The sequence below is a fragment of the Sorex araneus genome, chromosome 5 (genome assembly GCF_027595985.1).
Source record: "Sorex araneus isolate mSorAra2 chromosome 5, mSorAra2.pri, whole genome shotgun sequence".
NCBI classification, from domain to species: domain Eukaryota; kingdom Metazoa; phylum Chordata; class Mammalia; order Eulipotyphla; family Soricidae; genus Sorex; species Sorex araneus.
The window spans coordinates 74,268,162-74,289,873 of NC_073306.1; the positions used below are offsets into that span (position 1 = coordinate 74,268,162).

At 37.8% G+C, this 21,712-nt stretch overlaps 1 protein-coding gene across 6 annotated transcripts in view; it reads right to left on the minus strand.

The window, feature by feature from the left end:
• Window positions 1-21,712, minus strand: part of COL24A1 (collagen type XXIV alpha 1 chain) — a 294,562-nt gene that overhangs the window by 166,820 nt on the left and 106,030 nt on the right. For all 6 annotated transcript variants that reach the window (XR_008630306.1, XM_055140321.1, XM_055140322.1 and 3 more), the window contains exons 21-24: window positions 15,255-15,308; window positions 4,330-4,383; window positions 3,802-3,846; window positions 1,461-1,514 (exon numbers count right to left, since the gene is read on the minus strand). Coding sequence is in view for 5 of the 6 variants with exons in the window: in XM_055140321.1 (XP_054996296.1) it covers window positions 1,461-1,514; window positions 3,802-3,846; window positions 4,330-4,383; window positions 15,255-15,308 (207 nt within the window). In the remaining variant the exon portion in view is untranslated. The remainder of the gene's footprint in view (window positions 1-1,460; window positions 1,515-3,801; window positions 3,847-4,329; window positions 4,384-15,254; window positions 15,309-21,712) is intronic.

The window sequence follows — 21,712 nt, forward strand, 5'->3', positions numbered from 1 at the left end:
AGAGTCTTGGAGCCATGCATTTTGACTGCGAACTGAACTACAACCTCGTGCAGCCCGGGGAGGGATTTTTTTCCCTCTCCACCCCATTTTTCTGAGCGAAAATGGCGGCAGCGGCAGCAACCACGCGGTGAGAGCCACCCTCTAAGACCCCTACACCAGGAGGTAGGACTTTCTTTAGTGACGTAGCCTGTAGGTGATCCTGGGAGGGGAGGTGTTCCCGGCGCGCCTTCCGCCCAGAGATGAACCAAGAGCCGCGGCACGAGAAGCAGAGCCTCCCGCCTACTGACTGTGATCCGGAGGTCTCCTAACCCATTTTGGCACCAGTGCAGAGTCTTGGAGCCATGCATTTTGACTGCGAACTGAACTACAACCTCGTGCAGCCCGGGGAGGGATTTTTTTCCCTCTCCACCCCATTTTTCTGAGCGAAAATGGCGGCAGCGGCAGCAACCACGCGGTGAGAGCCACCCTCTAAGACCCCTACACCAGGAGGTAGGACTTTCTTTAGTGACGTAGCCTGTAGGTGATCCTGGGAGGGGAGGTGTTCCCGGCGCGCCTTCCGCCCAGAGATGAACCAAGAGCCGCGGCACGAGAAGCAGAGCCTCCCGCCTACTGACTGTGATCCGGAGGTCTCCTAACCCATTTTGGCACCAGTGCAGAGTCTTGGAGCCATCCATTTTGACTGTGAACTGAGCTAAAATATTAGAAACCCAAAACCGCGCGGCCGCTATCGCGGCCGCGCGGACTCAAAATCTTCACCTTTACCAAGGAAGAAAAATTATTAGATGATGCTTATTCAGCAGGCCTGATTGTTGGGGAAAATTTCCAATCAACAATAGTGAGTTCTGTATGGAAATATGAAATGTACTCAATATATAGAGAGAATAATGGGAATATCATCAGCTACTTAGATGGGGGGTGGGGTGGGAGGGGGGTGTATTGGGGTTTTTGGTGGTGGAACGGGTGCACTGGTGAAGGGATGGTGGTTTAATCAGTATTTGACTGTGACTTAAACCTGAAAGCTTTGTATTTTTTTTGTTTTCACGGTGGTTCAATAAAATATTTCTTTAAAAAAAAAAAAAAATCTCAGAGCTGAATGTAATAGAGACATTACTGGTGCCCCCTTGAGTAAATCGATGAACAACAGGATGACAGTGATAGAGTGATACATCTCTCAATGAACTAAACAAAATCTGGAGAGCTCATTAATATTTTTATAAAAGTCAAATTCATCTTTTTTGGTTTTGTTTTGGAGCCATATCTGATGGCGCTTAAGACTTACTCCTGTCTCTGTGCTCAGGGACTATCCTGGAGGGGCTCAGGGTACCATAAGTGGTGCTTCACAGGGATCAAACTGAAGTCTGTTGCCTTTAAGACAAGAGCTTTAATTTCTGTACTATCTCTCTGGTTCTCCTCAGGCTGATTATTACACTTTATAACTAGAATAAAATCAGTTGCTTTACCTTTAAGCCTTCTGGTCCTGGTTCACCCCCATATCCCTTTTGACCTGGTTTCCCCTAGAAGAAAACAGAATTAAAGAAAGATACTTTATATAACTCTCATTTTTTAAAGTTTCTTTAGATTACAAGAATTTTATTCTTTGCTTTACTGTGTCATGATAAGTGACAAGTGACTGTGCCAATATCCTAGACATTGGGCATACTCCTTATTAGTAGTGAGTTCTGATGACTGGCATCTGATAATACAAAATATTATGAAGGAGACCACTAGTTCTAAACCAATGTGCATGGTAACTTCAAATCTGTGGGGAGAAATATGTGTGGATATTGCTATATAGCATAATATATACTAGGCAGTGTAGATTTTGATAAGATGAAATCATGCAATTTGCTGTCACATGGATAGAACTAGAAGATATCATTCTGAGTGAAAGAAAGGGACAGATACAGAATGATCTCTCTCATTTGTGTAATATAAAGAAATATAGTAAGAGAATAACAAGTGACCAAAGGCAACGGAACTGAAGACTCTACAGAACTGATCTTACCTGGGCTGGGGTTGAAGAGGGATGGGGGATGGAAATGATCCAAGGGAATTGATGGAGAGAACTGAGTACACTGGTGGTCAGTGTGGTGTTGGAATGATGTATGCATTAAACTACCATTAGTAATAATGTAAATCATGCTACACAATAAAATTGGGGGGGTAAATAGCTTTACATAACTAAACTATAGAAAGACCCTCACTGGAATGCGGTATTGACATTAATAGAATCTTTAAACAAAACAATTGAGAGTCTAAGCCTTGTTATTTTAGTTTTATCTTGAATATGACGTGCTTGAACATATGTCAAAGATTCATTTTCTTATATAAAATTCGACAATATTTTGCAGGGTTCAGTATTAGAGATGATATTATTAATATTACATAGAGTAGAGTAGCTGGGCCGGAGTGATAGCACAGTGGGTAGGGTGTTTGCCTTGCATGCGGCCGACCCAAGTTAAATTCCTCCATCCCTTTCGGAGAGTCTGGAAAGCTACTAAGAGTATTCCACCCACATGCCAGAACCTGGCAAGCTACTTGTGCCATACTTGATACGCCAAAAACAGTAACAAGTCTCACAATGGAGATGTTACCAGTGCCCAATCGAGCAAATCTATGAACAATGGGACAACAGTGATACAGTGCTACATAGAGTAGCTACTAGGCCTAAATTGATTTTCAGTCAATAATACAATAATAATAACAACTATTAATACCAAATAGGCAGGAGATTAACATGGATTTTCCGTTTTCTAGGGAAGTGATTTTAAGTAAGATCAATTTTATTAAGTTCAAATAACAACATTAATTTACTGTTACAGAGCTCATTTTACAGAAATGGAATAAAAAAATTTGAATTAAAGAGTGGCAATATATATGCTAAGGGGCAAAAGCAGGAATGCAGAGCAAGTACAGTGGGTAAGGCACCTGGCTTGCATGCAGCCAATTAGGGTTTGATTGTAATCATTTCATTTGGTTCCTCAAGCAAGAGCAGAAGTGATTCCTAAATTCAGAACCAGGAGTAACCTCTGAGCATTGCCCGGAATGTGACCCCAAAACAAAAACAAACAAACCACCAAAAAAGTATTATCATCTCCATAAGGGAAAAAATTGTGTAAGAACCTGTATGATACTCTCAAGAAGAATGGCATGTATTTTATGTAGCCTAATCATGCCTCTTAAATATATTTAATCAAACATAATTTATGATGTAATAATTGGTCATATGTGCCCAACTCTTTTTGTTTCTTCCGGGCCACACCTACTGGTTAGGGCTTGTCCTGGCTCTGCCTCAGGGATTACTCCTGGTGGGGCTCAGAGGACCATCTGGGGTCCTAGGGATTGAATCTGAGTTGTTTGCTCTGTGCAATGCAAGTGCACTACCCACTGTACTATCACTCTGGCCCCATGCGTACTCAAATTCTTTTTTTTTTTTCTTTTTGGGTCACATCTGGCGATGCACAGGGGTTACTCTTTACTTTGCACTCAGGAATTACTCCTGGCAGTGCTCAGGGGACCATATGGGATGCTGGGGATCGAACCCAGGTCGGCCATGTGCAAGGCAAACACCTTACCCGCTGTGCTATTGCTCCAGCCCCCACGTACTCAAGTTGTTAAAGAATTCATTTTCAGAACTTGAAAACCAGTAATTCTCATATTACTACACAATATTATTGGAAAAAAAACTATCAAAATAAATCATTTTATCTTTTTGTAATTTTACTGACATATTAAGAAGTAGATACGCAGGTAGTTGTTTATAATAATAATAATAATAATAACTAATACTATGAAACCTACTCTTGATCCAATTTCTCCAAAGGGTCCAGTTGGTCCTTCTTCTCCCTTAAAAAAAAATAATCCAACTGAAACACATCCTGTATGGGTAGACAAATAATAGAGGATAATAGAATAGAGAATTTTTTATTCTCTAAATAATTATAAATAATAAATATTTTCAATTCATTTATATATATTTTAATCATACTAATTTTCACCTTTAAATACTTCATATTACCACACCCAACATCTGACTACAACTTGTTTAAGTCACAACATAATATGCACACAACTGTTGATAAATTTTATTACATATGAGAAATATTCTGGTTTTACATCTTTCACGAATTCCATTAGACCAGTGATATAAATAATGTAGAATATAAACTCAGTCTAAAATGGTATATGAAATTATCTATAACTTTGTACATGTTTGTACATATTTTTCTTAAAAACATGATGAGGTTTTTCTTTAAAAAGTTAAAGTACCATAAATATTATGAGAGACACTTAACTATTAGTATAGATGGATATTTATTATTTTCATACCTGAGTTCCCTTCATGCCAGGAGGCCCAGGAGGCCCTCTACTGCCAAGGACACCCTATACAAACAATACAAGCACACACAAAAACTTTAATTGAATTAACTTTTTTTAATTAGCATTATCCTGGTGATGACAATAGTATTTGCTGCCATTCATTTTCCATTCTCAAGATATCAAAAAAGTGGTAACAAGAAAGTAGCAGAATATTACAGAGCATCAGAAATGCTGGGAAAGTTAGAATAAACTATATTTGACCAGTGTGTTAATATTCAAATAATGCTCAGAATGTTACTCTTCAACACAAACCTTTTCGGGAAAAGTACTTTCAAAGCTAACGCATGATCTGATTGCTAATCTTATAATAATACAATAAATACATCATAGTGTCCACAAAGTCTGAAAACAGATGGAGATGTGTGGTTTAGTATCTGTTAAGAGACTGGTAACATCTGGAGAACATTATACATACTAAACCTCTTCAATCTATTATCCTTCATGATATATGCCACTAAAAAGAATAACAATCTGAGCATGATTATGAATTGAAAAATTAAATATTATGTGAAAAACATACACATGGTTGAAAAAACAAAAGTTTCCTAAATAAAAGTTTGTTAAAGTAATTTAAAAAATCTATTTCAGAAAACAGCCTACAATAGCTATTCAATATAGCAATACTTTTTTTTGTTAAGTTCTATTCCCCTTATCTATTCCAGCAATGCTAGTAATGTTGATAATAACCTAGTATTTTTGTACAGCTTTCTTATTTTTAATAGAACTAAATTGATAAAAGTAATGAAATAGTCATGTGTTGTTTTATGTATTCAACATGCATTAGTTTTTTTTTTAGGCAAGAACATTCTAATTTTTCTTAAAGAGAAACATCCTCCTCACGTCGTTTAACTAACTCCGACTAAATTTAAGTGTGGCAGCAAGACATGGACTTAATAGTATCAGCGTAATCCACGGCCCCACAAAATGTAGTGAGTTGAGTAAAGACTCAGAACTTAATGTACTGAAGCAAAATTTGAACTACAGTGGAACAACTGAGAAGGCAGTATAATTAAGAATGATAGAAGCTTAGTCAGAAAGAAATAATGAAGCATCAAGATTTTCAGAATAGCCCTGCCCGCCTCGGCTCGGGGCTTCTCCTGAAGCCCCTGCCTGGCACCTTTCCGCCGCCGCCGTCGGAGCCTGACCAATCTCCATCCTGCAGTTATTTTTCTTTACCATTCCATGCCTTCTCCTTTCGCCACAATTGAGAGAATTCATTCCTTCGAAGAACTCCCTCATCATCTTAGTTACTATATGTTAATGCTCAACTAACCCACCCTATCCTAACTTCACGAAAACTGTCAATGAACACATCAACTTGCACACAAAAGTCCTCTGTCAAAGGAGAATAGCCCAAAATCTTCAGTTGAGGTTCCTCCCAAGCTAACGAGAGCTCCAGACAGTAAAGCCCATAACAACATGAAGAAACAGAGAAAATCCCCACCACCAGGAGAGAACCAAGAAAACATCTCACTAACCTCACCAGCGACCTCCCAGAAACACATCCTCCTCTCAGATAAAGAATTCAGAGAGGAAATTGTCAGGATGGTTCACGAAATCAACACAACTATGGAACGAACATCCAATAAATTAAGGGAGAATATGGATGCAGCGTTGGAACGTTCCACCAAGATAATCCAGGAAGAAATGAGAGCAGAAATTTCAAAGCTACGAACAGAAGTCACACAACTAAAAGAATCAGTAGATGAAATTAAAAACTCCGTAGGAGCCCTCAGTAGTAGAATGACTACAGCCGAAGACAGAATCAGTGAGCTTGAAGATGAGCTGCACAAAGCATATAGGCAACAACAAATAATGGCAAAAGACCTCAAAATGGCTCTAGAGCGAGTTAGAGTCCTAGGGGATGACCTCAGGAGAAACAACATAAGAATCATGGGAGTGCCGGAACCACACGGAACCAATCCCAATGAAAAAAACACCATTAAAGACATCATTGCTAAAAAATTCCCAGAGCTAGAGAATGCGGACATCCAGATACAAGGAGTCCGAAGGGTGCCAGCTAAAAGGGACCCAACTAGAAAATCCCCAAGGCATATCATAGTCAGAATGAGGGATGCCGTGGATAGAGACACAGTACTGCAAGCAGCAAGATCAAAGAAGGAGATCATATACAAAGGCTCACCCCTCAGATTCACAGCAGACCTATCAGAAGAAACCCTCCAAGCCCGAAGACAATGGTGGGATATAGTGAAAAAACTTCATGAAATGAATGCCTCACCAAGAATACTCTACCCGGCTAAACTCTCAGTTAAACTTGAAGGAACCATACACTATTTCATGGACAAGCAACAGCTCAGGAACTTCAAAGACTCAAGACCAAACTTAAAAGAAGGACTCAAAGGGCTACTATAAGACAAGGAAAAAGACCTATAAGAACAACAAACCCTACAGAAAAATGACACAAAATCCCATGACAATAATTTCTCTTAATGTTAACGGGCTAAATGCACCAATCAAGAGGCACAGAGTGGCAAAATGGATTCGGAAACTAAACCCAACTTTCTGCTGCCTACAAGAAACACATCTGAATAGTCAGAACAAACACAGACTCAAAATCAAAGGATGGAAAACAATCCTGCAAGCAAACAGCCCCCTCAAAAAAAAGGCGGGGGTGGCCATACTAGTATCTGATAGCATAGATTTCAGGCTGAAAAAGATCAGAAGGGACAGCAAAGGTCATTTTATATTCATCAAGGGATATATACAACAGGAAGAAATCACACTCCTAAACGTATACGCATCTAATGAACGACCAGCTAAATACTTAAAAGAACTCCTAACAGAATTTAAGGAGGACATAACTAGCACCACGATAGTAGTTGGAGATTTCAACACTGCCTTATCACCTCTGGATAGATCGACAAGAACAACACTCAGCAAGGAAACGATGGCCCTGAAGGAAGAAATGGAGGAGACAGGACTAATAGACCTATACAGGGCTATATACCCCAAAAAGAAAGAATACACATTCTTTTCCAGCGCACACGGAACATTTTCCAAAATAGACCATGTTCTGGGCCACAAGCTATACCTTCATAGAATTGGGAAGATAGAAATTGTATCAACTATCTTTTCAGACCATGATGCACTGAAGATGGAAGTTAATCATGCACAGACGCGGAGGACCAAATCAAACACTTGGAAGTTAAACAACTCACTATTGAACAATGAGTGGGTCACGGAGGAAATCAAGAAAGAAATTAAGAGATACCTCGAAACAAATGAGAATGAAGACACAAGCTATCAGAACCTATGGGACGCAGCTAAAGCTGTGTTAAGGGGAAAATTTATAGCTCTGCAAGCCTTCCTCAGAAAGGAAGAAAGGGCCTATATAGATAGCTTGACTTCGCAGCTCAAGATCTTAGAAGAGGACCAGCAAAAGGAACCCAAACCAGATCGAAGGAAAGAAATAATAAAACTTAGAGCAGAAATTAACGATATGGAAACCCGAAAAACAATCCATAAGATCAATGAAACAAAGAGCTGGTTCTTCGAGAAAATAAATAAGATTGATAAACCGCTAGCAAGACTCACAAAGAAAGAAAGAGAGAAAACCCTAATAAACCGAATCAGAAATGAAAAGGGGGACATCACAACAGAAACCAAGGAGATTCAAAGGATCATCAGAGACTACTTTGAAAGTCTGTATGCCACGAAGCAAGAGAACCTAAAAGAAATGGACGAATTCCTTGACTCCTACAATCTCCCAAGACTGAGCCAAGAAGACGTGAAATACCTCAATAGGCCCATAAATATCAAGGAAATCGAAACTGTAATCAAAAGTCTCCCCAAAAACAAAAGCCCAGGTCCAGACGGATTCACTGGCGAATTCTTCCAAACATTTAAAGAAGACTTGTTGCCAGTTCTCCACAAGCTTTTCCAGGAAATTGAAAAGACAGGAACCCTTCCGAACAGTTTCTACGAGGCACATATCTCCCTAATACCAAAAGCAAACAAAGACACCACTAACAAAGAAAACTATAGACCAATATCCTTGATGAACACCGATGCGAAGATCCTCAACAAAATACTAGCAAATAGAATCCAACAACTCATCAAAAAGATCATACACCATGACCAAGTGGGATTCATCCCGGGGATGCAAGGATGGTTTAACATTCGGAAATCAATCAACATAATCCATCACATCAACAAAAGTAAAGATAAAAACCATATGATCATATCAATAGATGCAGAGAAAGCATTTGACAAGATCCAGCACCCATTCATGATAAAAACTCTCACCAAAATGGGTTTTGGAGGAACTTTTCTCAAGATAGTCAAAGCCATCTACCACGAACCTAGGGCAAGCATTATCATCAATGGAGAAAAACTAAGGGCTTTTCCTCTAAGATCGGGGACAAGACAAGGATGCCCACTCTCACCACTTCTCTTTAATATAGTATTGGAAGTATTAGCAATAGCCATCAGGCAAGAAAAAGATATTAAGGGGATTCAGATTGGAAAGGAAGAAATCAAGCTCTCACTATTCGCAGACGATATGATGCTATACCTAGAGAAACCTAAAAGCTCTAGTAAGAAACTCTTAGAAACAATTGACCTATACAATAAAGTCGCAGGCTATAAAATCAATACCCAAAAGTCCATGGCCTTCCTATATGCAAACAATGAGACAGAGGAAAGGGACATGAAAAAAGCAATCCCATTCAAAATTGTGCCCCAGAAAATCAAATATCTTGGAATCAGCTTAACTAAAGAAGTAAAGGACCTCTACAAAGAAAACTATATAACTCTACTCCATGAAATAAAAGAGGACATGAGGAAATGGAAACATATCCCCTGCTCATGGATAGGGAGAATAAACATTGTCAAAATGGCAATACTCCCAAAAGCATTATACAGATTTAATGCGATCCCTATAGGGATACCCATGGCATTCTTCAAAGAAGCGGAGCAAGCAATCCTGAAATTTATATGGAACAATAAACGCCCACGGATAGCTAAAACAATTCTTGGGAAAAAGATGATGGGAGGCATCACCCTCCCCAACCTTAAACTCTACTACAAAGCGGTAACAATTAAAACAGCATGGTACTGGAACAAAGGCAGAGCTGCAGACCAATGGAACAGGGTGGAATATCCCCACACACAACCTCAAATGTATGATCATCTAATCTTTGATAAAGGAGCAAGAGATGTGAAGTGGAGCAAGGAAAGTCTCTTTAACAAATGGTGCTGGCACAACTGGACAATCACATGCAAAAAAATGGGCTTAGAACTCGACCTGACACCATGCACAAAAGTCAGATCAAAATGGATTAAAGACCTCAACATCAGACCACAAACCATAAGGTACATTGAAGACAAGGTCGGCAAAACCCTCCACGATATTGAAGATAAAGGTATCTTCAAAGATGACACGGAACTAAGCAATCTAGTAAAAACAGAGATCAACAAATGGGACTACATTAAACTAAAAAGCTTCTGCACCGCAAAAGATACAGTGACCAGAATACAAAGACTATCTACAGAATGGGAAAGGATATTTACACAATACCCATCAGATAAGGGGCTGATATCAAGGGTATATAAAGCACTGGTTGAACTCTACAAGAAGAAAACATCCAACCCCATCAAAAAATGGGGCGAAGAAATGAACAGAAACTTTACCAAGGAAGAGATACGAATGGCCAAAAGGCACATGAAAAAGTGCTCTACATCACTAGTCGTCAGAGAGATGCAGATCAAAACAACCATGAGATACCACCTCACACCACAGAGACTAGCACACATCCAAAAGAACAAAAGCAACCGCTGTTGGAGAGGATGTGGGGAGAAAGGGACCCTTCTACACTGCTGGTGGGAATGCCGGCTAGTTCAGCCCTTTTGGAAAACAGTATGGACGATTCTCAAAAAACTAGAGGTTGAGCTCCCATTTGACCCAGCAATACCACTGCTGGGAATATATCCCAGAAAAGCCAAAAAGTATAGTCGAAGTGACATATGCACTTATATGTTCACCGCTGCACTGTTTACAATAGCCAGAATCTGGAAAAAACCCGAGTGCCCTAGAACAGATGACTGGTTGAAGAAACTCTGGTACATCTATACAATGGAATACTATGCAGCTGTTAGAAAAAATGAGGTCATGACGTTTGCATATAAGTGGATCAACATGGAAAGTATCATGCTAAGTGAAATGAGTCAGAAAGAGAGAGATAGACATAGAAAGATTGCACTCATCTGTGGAATATAGAATAATAGACTATAAGACTAACGCCCAAGAATAGTAGAAATAAGTACCAGGAGAATGTTTCCATGGCTTGGAGGCTGGTCTCTCATTCTGGGTAACTCAGGGAAGGGACCACCAAGTAAAATGTAGTTGGAGGTCATGTGCGGGAAGGGTGAGGCGGGTGGAATACAGACTAGAGACTGAACACAAGGGCCACTCAACACCTCTATTGCAAACCACAACACCTAATCAGAGAGAGAGAACAAAAGGGAATTCCCTGCCATAGTGGCAGGGTGGGGTGGGGGGACACGGGTCTGGGGAGGGCGGGAGGGATGTTGGGTTTACTAGTGGTGGAGAATGGGCACTGGTGAAGGGATGGGTTATTGAACTTTGTATGGGGGAAGCATGAGCACAAAGATGTATGGATCTGTAACTGTACCCTCACGATGACTCTCTAATTAAAAATAAACTAAAAAAAAAAAAAGATTTTCAGAATAAAACACCCACGGATAGCTAAAACAATTCTTGGCATCACCCTCCCCAACCTTAAACTTTACTACAAAGCAGTAACAATTAAAACAGCATGGTACTGGAACAAAGGCAGAGCCACAGACCAATGGCACAGAGTGGAATATCCTTACACACAACCCCAAATATATGATCATCTAATCTTTGATAAGAGGGCAAGAGATGTGAAGTGGAGCAAGGAAAGCCTCTTCAACAAACGGTGCTGGCATAACTGGACAACCACATGCAAAAGAATGGGCTTAGACCTCGACCTGACACCATGCACAAAAGTCAGATCAAAATGGATTAAAGACCTCAACATCAGACCACAATCCATAAGGTACATCGAAGACAAGGTCGGCCAAACCCTCAACAATATTGAAGCTTAAGGTATCTTCAAAAATGACAGGCAACTGACCAACCAAGTGGAAACAGAGATAAACAAATGGGACTATATTAAACTAAGAAACTTCTGCACCACAAAAGATACGTGACCAAAATACAAAGACAATCTACAGAATGGGAAAGGATATTCACCCAATACCCATCCGAAAAGGGGTTGATATCAAGGGTATGTAAGGCACTGGTTGAACTCTACAAGAAGAAAACATCCAACCCCATCAGAAAATGGGGCGAAGAAATGAACAGAAACTTTCCCAAGGAAGAGATACAAATGGACAAAAGGCACATGAAAAAATGCTCTGCATCACTAATCATCAGGGAGATGCAAGTCAAAACAACCATGAGATACCACCTCACACCATAGAGAATGGCACACATCCAAAAGAACAAAAGCAACTGCTGTTGGAGAGGATGTGGGGAGAAAGGGACCCTGCTACACTGCTGGTGGGAATACCAACTGGTTCAGCCGCTTTAGAAAATAATATGGATGCTTCTCAGAAAAGTAGAAATTGAGCTTCCATTTGATCCAGCAATGCCACTGCTGGGAATATATCCCAGAGAAACAAAAAGTATAGTTGAAATGACATCTGCACTTATATATTCATCGCGGCACTGTTTACAATAGCCAGAATCTGGAAAAAACCCGAGTGCCCGAGAACAGATGACTGGTTGAAGAAACTTTGGTACATCTATACAATGGAATACTACAGAGCTGTTAGAAAAGATGAAGTCATGAACTTTGCATATAAGTGGATCAACATGGAAAGTATCATGCTAAGTGAAATGAGTCAGAAAGAGAGGGACAGACATAGAAAGATTGCACTCATCTGTGGAATATAAAATAACAGAGTAGGACACTAACACCCAAGAATAGTAGTATATAATACCAGGAGGTTGACTTGATAGCTTGGAAGCTGGCCTCACATGCTGGGGGAAAAGGCAGCTCAGATAGAGAAGGGAACACCAAGTAAAATGTGGTTGGAGATCCCGCACAGAAAGGGAGATGCGTGCTGAAAGTAGATTAGAGTCTGAACACGATGGCAACTCAACACCCATATCACAAACCACAACTCCCAAAAAGAGAGAGAGAGAACAACACGGCGAGATGAGGTGGAGTGGGGGATGGGATTGTAAAGTGGGAGGGATACTGGGTTCACTGGTGGTGGAGAATGAGCACTGGTGGAGGGATGGATTCTCGAACATTGTATGAGGGAAACACAAGCACAAATATGGGTAAATTTGTAACTGTACCCTCATGGTGATTCACTAATTAAAGAAAGAAAGAAAGAAAGAAAGAAAGAAAGAAAGAAAGAAAGAAAGAAAGAAAGAAAGAAAGAAAGAAAGAAAGAAAGATATTTTCAGAATAAAATCAATGAATTAATGACAGGAGAGAGTAAATTTCAGGGCAAGTGTTTGGGAGTATTACTCCAGCTGCTTAGGAAGTATACTGCCTTTATGAAAATTCATTGAGAAATAAATGAATAGTATATCTCCTCTTTTCAATAAAAATCCCTTTTATCCCTTCTTATTGAGGTACCATACTTTACAACACGGTTAATGATAGTTTTATAAATCAATCCAATACCATAGCCACCATCAAAATGCCCAGTCCCTTTCACTTCAGATTTCTTTTGACTACTGAAAATAGGATCTAATGTGTAGGAATTGGTGAAGGCAAAGTACATATTTGTGAACTTTTGAAAAGTGGGGGATATCGAAATGCCAGACTCAGACTTGTTGTTTTTCTCATCTTAAAAACCTGCTGATCCTTCCAATTTCTTATTAAAATCAGTACATCAGTCATTCAAAATAGTTCCAGTTTTTTTCTTTCATTTAGTTTTCTCCAGTAACCTTCTTTCTTAAGTTACCAAACTGTAATGCTTTTTTTCCTAGATAGCTTTGAAATGCAATCATTCACTCATTCATTACGCCAATATGTATTACCTTTCTCATCTACAACATGATTGGATTATAGTTACTGGATATAGAGAATCAACTAGTCTGGTCTCTCATAATATTATAGTTTACTAGCCAGAGAAGTAAATCAGAAGTTACAACATATAAAAAGGTATATGCGCTACAGTTTTTAAAAGTAAAACAGAGAAGGAACATTTCAACTATATTTGATAGAAATAGGAAAAGTTTTCTGGACAAAGATCATATGATATGTGGATGAAGACAGGCACAGGAAAGAGGAGAGATTTCCAGATGAAAACAACGCTGAACATTGTGAGATATGAACAAGGCAGACACAACTTGGTACTCTAGTTTAGCTGAGTAATGTTTTTCAAAGAGTGATGGCAAATACAACTATATTTATGACTACCATTAGAGACAGAAGACAGGCCATAAAGAACTTTGTGTTAAAAAGTAAAGAAGTAGAGTTAATCTGGAAGCTGTGAAGATAACTGATGGATTTATGCACAAGAATGACAACGAGATCTATGCTTTGCAAAAATTATTCCAATAGGCATTAGGCAATAAGTTTGAAAAAAAATGCCAGGCTACAAAGAGAAAAGAACAATATAAGGGCTATTACACTAATCTTGGTGGAAAATAAAGATGTTACAACTACAACACTGGCAATGAGAACGGTTTTAAGGGCAAATCAGGGAAATTTTGAGTCAAAGGAGAGATCACAATAAAGGTAAAAACTAATGGCAATTAGGGTATTCTAGAGCCAGGGGAGTATGATGCAAAGCCCATGTGGACTGTGAATGTCAAGGAGGAATACTTTTATGGAGACAGAAAAGAAGAGGGATATGTTGCTATACATTGGAAAAGACCTGTAGGGCTACCAAACAAAACATATGTTTCTTTAAGTTAGAATTTCACATACAAATAATTTTAGTATATACAGCTTCCAAGTATTGGACCTCCATCCTTTTACAAGTTTCCTTTCCTTTTTCTGAATGCCATATACCCCACTTGTCTACTTACAAATCTTTATTTATTCATCATGTTAGTTCAAGCACTACCATCACTACAAAGTGTTATCAAATCCTCTAGCCCTATAATCTCACTGTATCATATATTATATATTAAAGCCACACACAATACAGTGAAGACAAAATTATATTTGCTTATTTAGATATTTTTGGTTGTACATAATTTCCATGATACCAAATATTTTTGTTTTTATGAGAGGAATTTCTAGGGGAACTAGAGGAATATAGTAGTCAAAAAATTCTCATCCATTTATTGCATGTTATTGCTTTTTAGTCCCTTCCCACCACTGCTTATGATAAATTATTTTTTTCTATAATTTATGTGCTTTGCTAATAGCACCATCCTAATCTAAGTCTACACCAAGCAAAAATCATTTTCAATGACCTCAACCCCAGAGACTGAATTTCGTACTATGTAACTAAAAAAAGTCATTGAAAGCGCACTAGACAAACGAGTCACTTCCTGGCTATACTGAAGCAAGCTGCGCCACGTTCATTAATCATATCTATGACCAGTAACAACATTAAACTTGGTATTACCCAAGTATATTCCTATTCACAGAGATTTGAAATTAGAAAAATGTAGGTATCATACTTATGTTTTGGTTTGGTTTGGGGGCCACAGCCAGTGGCGTTCAGGGCTTACTCCTAGCTCTGCTCTCAGGAATAACTCCTGGTGGGCTCAGGGGACTACAAGGGATGCCTAGGATTAAACCCAAGTCATCCATCATATGCAAGGCAGTGCCCTACCCACTGTACTATTACTCTGGCTTTACATACCATACTTTTGCTTTCTCATTTACCTTTGATCCTTCAGGGCCATTTTGTCCAGGAATCCCAATATCTCCTGGGAAGCCCTATAGAATATAAAAGCATAGTTTAGTTAATGAGAAAATTACTTATATTATACTAAGCACATTCAAGACAACTGCTTTTTAAAATTCCAATTTAATAATATATACTCCTCAAATACTTGATATTAAAGATGAAGATAGGCAGTTTTTAAACATTAGAACACAAAACATACAAAGTATATTGAAACTGTATATACATAAATATATACACACTAATATATATATAAATATATATTCACTAATCACTAAGGCAGTAGACTAATTCATAGCTATTATTTTTTAAGGAAAACCTGGGAACCAGAGAATTGGCAGATTCCATTAGTTTCATGGGAAATTATAAAGCTACAATAATGTCATTCTCATTCTGGCCATGGTCAAAAGTTTGAAGTGTTCCAATAGAGGCAGTTCATGATCCCCTAAGGCAACATCTTTCAGTCGGACACCATAAAGTTTTACGTGGGATCTCCTAGGAAATTCCAAGGAGGACCCAAGAGAAGATCACTTAAAATGAGGGGGGCTACAGCATGAGAATAGGTATCTAATTGGTAGGTCAGGGTGCCACAGGACATAACAAGGACAAAAGGGGCCACAATCTCAAAAAGGTTGAGAAACACTGCTCTAAGGAGTTGACTGCCTGAGTCTCCAATAGGAGTGACAGAGTCTATTTTCTTTTCCAATAAACTTTCCTTGCAGTTAAAAATAAAACGATAAAAATCTAGCAAGTCACATATAAATAAATCCAACAATGAACATACTTGGATAAATGAATAAAGTGAAACAATTTGGTTGTGTAACCAGAATGAATCCCAATTGTATTATAGTAAGGCCAAAAAGGAATAAACAGTGAATGTGTCCACTTAAATAAAAGTTAAGAGAAAATGAAAATTAGTCTACTATAATAGAAGCCAATCAGGGGTAGCCTGGGAAGGGAGGAAGCAGGAAGGGTGCAAGGAAGGGCTTGGAAAAGATAAGCAAGTATATTGAGTTTGACAGGGACATGCACTCTTGATTTTGGTGATAGTTTCATGGGTGAAGCATAAAAGAAAAATTATGAAATAAAGAACTTAAACAAATGAAGCTTATTGTCCATTATACCTCAGTAAAGTTTTAAGTAGCTACTTTTCATAGTCATTTTATGTGTTTTGAGTGTTTTAGATAATCATTTGCTTTTTCAGCAGGTAAGAGTTCCTAAAGAATGAAAGATCTTTAGAGCTAACAAAATATATTCAGTAAATTTGCTCTAGATAAAATTAACATAGTTCATCATATTTTGGATTGAAAAGCAATCTATAATAGGCTGAATATAAAATACTTATTTTGGAAAATTTAAACTCTTCTGATATTTCATAAGGTCATTTCAAATACCCTATTACAGTTAAGATTGGTATTTGGGCTATTTAACTCTTATGAAAATTTTCAAATTTTATTTTAGTAAGTGTTATCCATTAAATTTGTAAGAATTCAATGCATTGTCTGATTTTATCTTTTTTTGTTGTTCTTCTGGGTTTCTTTTTTTTTGCTTTTTTTGGGTCACACCCAGCGATGCTCAGGGGTTATTCCTGGCTCTGCACTCAGGAATTACTCCTGGCGGTACTCGAGGGACCATGTGGGATGCTGGGAATTGAACCTGGGCAGCGCATGGAAGGCAAATGCCCTACCCGCTCTGTTATTGTTCCGGCATATAAGTAGAGATGGATATGTATATTTTTTAGAATATGTCTATTGAAAAGCTATTACATTAAAAATAACAAGCTAGACTAACATGTAAATTATAAATTCCTAGAGGACAAATTAATGTAGTCTAATCTGATGCTGGGCATGGAGTATATTCAATAAACATCCAATGTCATGAAATAACGATCAATTAAAATTATACGTAAATACTTATATTTTCAATAAATAACTTTTGCCTGAAAAACAATCACTTCCTCCCCAATTCAAATATGGTTTCTACAGGTAGAACTGAAAGACTGAAATTTTACATATGCACCAAGAAAGAATATATATTAGGAAACAGAAAGGTCTCATATGGAGAATTTGTTTTTAAGACACAGAGCCCTGGGGGCTGGAGCTATAATACAGCACGGTAGGTGCTTGCTTTGCATGCAGCTGACCCGGGTTCAATCCCTGCCATCCCATTATGGTTCCCTTAGCAGCGCTGCCAGGACAAATTCCTGAGTGCAGAGCCAGGAGTAACCGCAGAGCAGTGCTGGGTGTGGCCCAACCCCCTCCAGCGGCCCCTCCCACCAAAGGACATGGAACCATGAATCATAGATTTTGTTCTCTAGCTATTGTGGAAGCACATGCCATGTCAGTAATATTATGAGTCCAAGAAGAAAAGTAATTTTAAAAAGATTAAAATGTTCTTTTCTGTGTGAGAAGAATTCATCTAAAAGTCAATGCCAAAAAAAAAAAAAAAGTGGCAAAAGTACTAAAATCACTTTTCCAGTGAAATATAGAAACTAAAATTTAGCTCAGGACATTGTGCAACTACAAATTAAAGAAATGTCTGTTTCCTGAGAAAAACCACAAGCAGAAAATATCAGATACTAGAAAAAGAAATACAAAAATTAGGATTCATCTAGGTATCAAGCTTTCTTTCTCTTTCACTGCTTTATATCTAAAAACCCATCATAACAAGAATTTTTCATTATAATATTGTTGAAAAATGTTATAAATGATATTATTCTTCAAGTATTTACTTTGCAATTCTATGTATCTAAGCAGTAAAGATAGCACAGCTGAATTCCATATGTGTAGCATCCAAAAAACTCAGCAAAGAAAATCCACAAATTGCAAAGACAATGAAATTTCTTATGATACCACATAAATTATGTTATGATATTTAATATATATTACATATATACTAAAAATATATGTATGTTTGAAGTCATTAAAAGAATTTAAAGTTAATTGCAAAACCATTTACATTTCATTTAAATCAACACGAAGACTATTGGTTTTATAATTAAAAATATGTTTTGAGACAATCATTTGATACTCAGATATAACATGTAGTGACAAAAGTAGAATAACAGTAAACTTAGGAGGGAAGTAGGTAAAGGATTCCCAACTGCATGAAAGAAATCCAGAAGTCTGATGGACGTGTTCACTATTTCAATTTTATTAAAAATTACCATGTCAAAATTAACAAATTACAGAATTATTGAATAATATGCCTCTGACATAGTTATGTAATTTGATCTAAAGTTTAAAAACTAAATATGTACAGATGTAAGAAATAAATGCCAACTATCAAATTTTACTCATTATTCTATAAATCCACCAAGCAAATTACCTTGACAGGAACATGCTCACGAGCTTTACACTATTTAGAATAACCTCTCCCTTTCTTGCTATTAATTTATGAACATAATTCAAAGTCCATCTTTTCTATAAACCCTGCCAATCTTATTTATCTCTCTTCAAACACTTGAACCATAAAAATTACCTATTTAATTGCACATGTCTTCCATTATAGTGTGTTATCCATCTTGCTTTATCTATCTTTCCAATTCATTTTAATTTTTTAAAAACATTTCTAGATTGAGATACTGTGATTTAAAATATTGTTAAATGGTAGTTTCCTGTGTGCATAATCTTAACATCACACCTATGACCAGTGTACCCACCTTCTATATCGGCTTTATACAAGTAAACTATAAATGTCTCCAAATTATGAACAATATCTTTGTGCATATTCTACAGAATTTGATAAGCACAGAATTTACTCACAGTAGACACTCAAGAAATAAATTGTTCTTATTGACAGATTTAATGATGCTTTCTTTCAGCAAATATCGAATAACAAAAACATCTACTCTTCAACCAAACCCAAATGGAAAAAATGCAAAGCAATAATTAAGTAAAGGAAATCGGCCTTGCTAAAACCCAAGATCTAATTAACTAGTACAACTGACCACCATTTATAACAAGGCTGGCATAATTGATTAAGAAGAATGCTTTTGCTTGGTAGGAGTATACTGTCCAAATGAACATCAGTTCTTGTCTCTAACAAAGACCACCCTGGTGGAAAAAGTGTTCACTCGTGGCCATTTTTGATATCTGTAATTAGTGGTCTCAGCTCATTTTTCTAGTAAACAACTGGACCCATTTGCCAAGAACATTATTCAAAATTCAACTATTTGGCACTCTCTCTAGCCCAGAGGGGTTAACAGCTGAATCAACAAACATTCTAACTATCCTGCTACCACATTTGACAGGGCTTTGCTGCCAAAAAACTATAAGGAATCCTGGGGTTAGTGCTCAAAAATGATAGTACTATGCTTAAAGAAATAGAAAAGATTCCTGTGCAATATTTTCCATATGCTTTTATTAAAAGCAGACAAAGGACCAGTATGAGAAAACTTTAAATCATGTGTTTTAAAGCATGTGATGCTTTATCGTGGGACATCTGTAATATTTACATTTATGTGAAAAGCTAACGGCATGATATGTTTACTTCTTTGTTAAATAAATTTAATAATTTGCCTAGAATAAGTAAAACATCAAGAAGCCATGAAAAAAAAAACTTTGAAGTGGCTTAAAGCAACATTTGTGCAGATGGCCTTAAATGATGAGCAATTCTCTTCCATGCCAGAGAAAAATAATTTGCAGTTTACAACAAAATATCAGGATGCATTGCTTTCCAACCCTTATGAAAATCTGAGCTTCTGAACTAGAAGGCACTCTTAAGTAATGTTGGTCAGACTTGTCTGGCCTTGAGGGCAGCGTACATGACCACATGTAGAGTATGATTACGGAGTTTCACAATTTTCCAATTACCCACATTTATGTTGTTTGTTAATATAATATGTTATTTTATAAATAATATTTGTAATAGCAGTGCAGTCCAGAGAAGACTGTAAACAGCCAAAGAATTTCTTTCTTCAGGTTGCGGGACTACCTTTTCTATTTTCTTTCCCTCATGGAGAGGAGTTCTTATCTCAAGTAGCCAATTTCTCCATTTCTTTCTGTACTAACCATTCCAATCAAAATATGTTTAGAAAAACATTTGGTAAGGGGGCTGGAGCGATAGCACAGCGGGTAGGGCATTTGCCTTGCACGCGGCCAACCCGGGTTCGAATCCCAGCATCCCATATGGTCCCCTGAGCACCGTCAGGGGTGATTCCTGAGTGCATGAGCCAGGAGTGACCCCTGTGCATCGCCAGGTGTGACCCAAAAAGAAAAAAAAAAAGAAAAACATTTGGTAAATATATTTTACCCCAAGCAGTAACAGGTTAATTGTAATTTCAATACTATCTACTTTCAATGCCATCAGCAATTCAATTCTTTGACTATATAATTTACAAAATTTTATCAGATTTAATAAATCTTGATGTCTGGACGAAGGATAGATGTAATCTGAACTGAATACAGTTTTCAAATACAAGCTCTTTGAAATAAGAACCTAATCAAATTTGTCCCATCACTGCATCAATTTCTAATGCTTAACATATAACAAGCATATAAAAAATCCACTGAAAATTTAGAACCATAATTCAATTATCAAACAAGGAGCCAAAAGGCAAGGATACTCCTATAGCTAGGTTGTAGTTTCAGGTTGTGAGTATTAGCTACTCACTCACATCTCCAAGTTCAGCAAAATTTAGTGGGTCTGAAGAAAATGTCACAGATTAGTGATGTCATTAAAGATTTAAACTATGTACAGGAATTGATTTCTCCCAGAGTACTGTTTAACTCACATAGTAATCTCTACAGAAATCATCTGGTTGTTGGAGAATTCCGTTAGAGACCCAATAGCAGCTACTGAGTTGAATCTAGAGGCATTTTTAAAAGTAGGGTTTTTCGGGGACACCCTTCAGTCTTCAGGGCTTACTCTTGGCTAGTACTCAGGGATCCCTCCTGGTAGGGGCTGAGGATCATACAGAGTTCTGGGGATTGAACTCAGGTCATCTACATGCAAAACAAGTGCCCTGCCCACTATACTATTTCTCCAACCTCTAAAAGTAGATTATTAAGGCCAACCATACATGGTGTGTTTTCCCTAATTTTACAATTTTGCAGTATACTCTATTTTTGGGGGGGTTTCATTTGGCAGTGCTCAGGGGTTACTCCTGGTTCTCTACTCAGGAATTACTCTTGGTGGTACTCAGAGACGATATGGGTTTCCAGGGATTGAACCTGGGTCAGCCACCTGCAAGGCAAACGCCCTCCCTGCTGTACTATCCAGGCCCTAATTTTTCAGTCTACTCTTTTCCATGTAATTAAAATTAGAAATCTAAAGCATTTTTCATTAATATGGATTGGACAACAATTATTAATTTCAGGTGCACAATGTTCTTCCACTCACACTTTGGAGTTGAAGAGATAGAACAGTGGTTGAGCACTTGTCATTCACATGGTCGACCTGGGTTTGGTCCTCAGGATCTGAAATGGTACCCTCA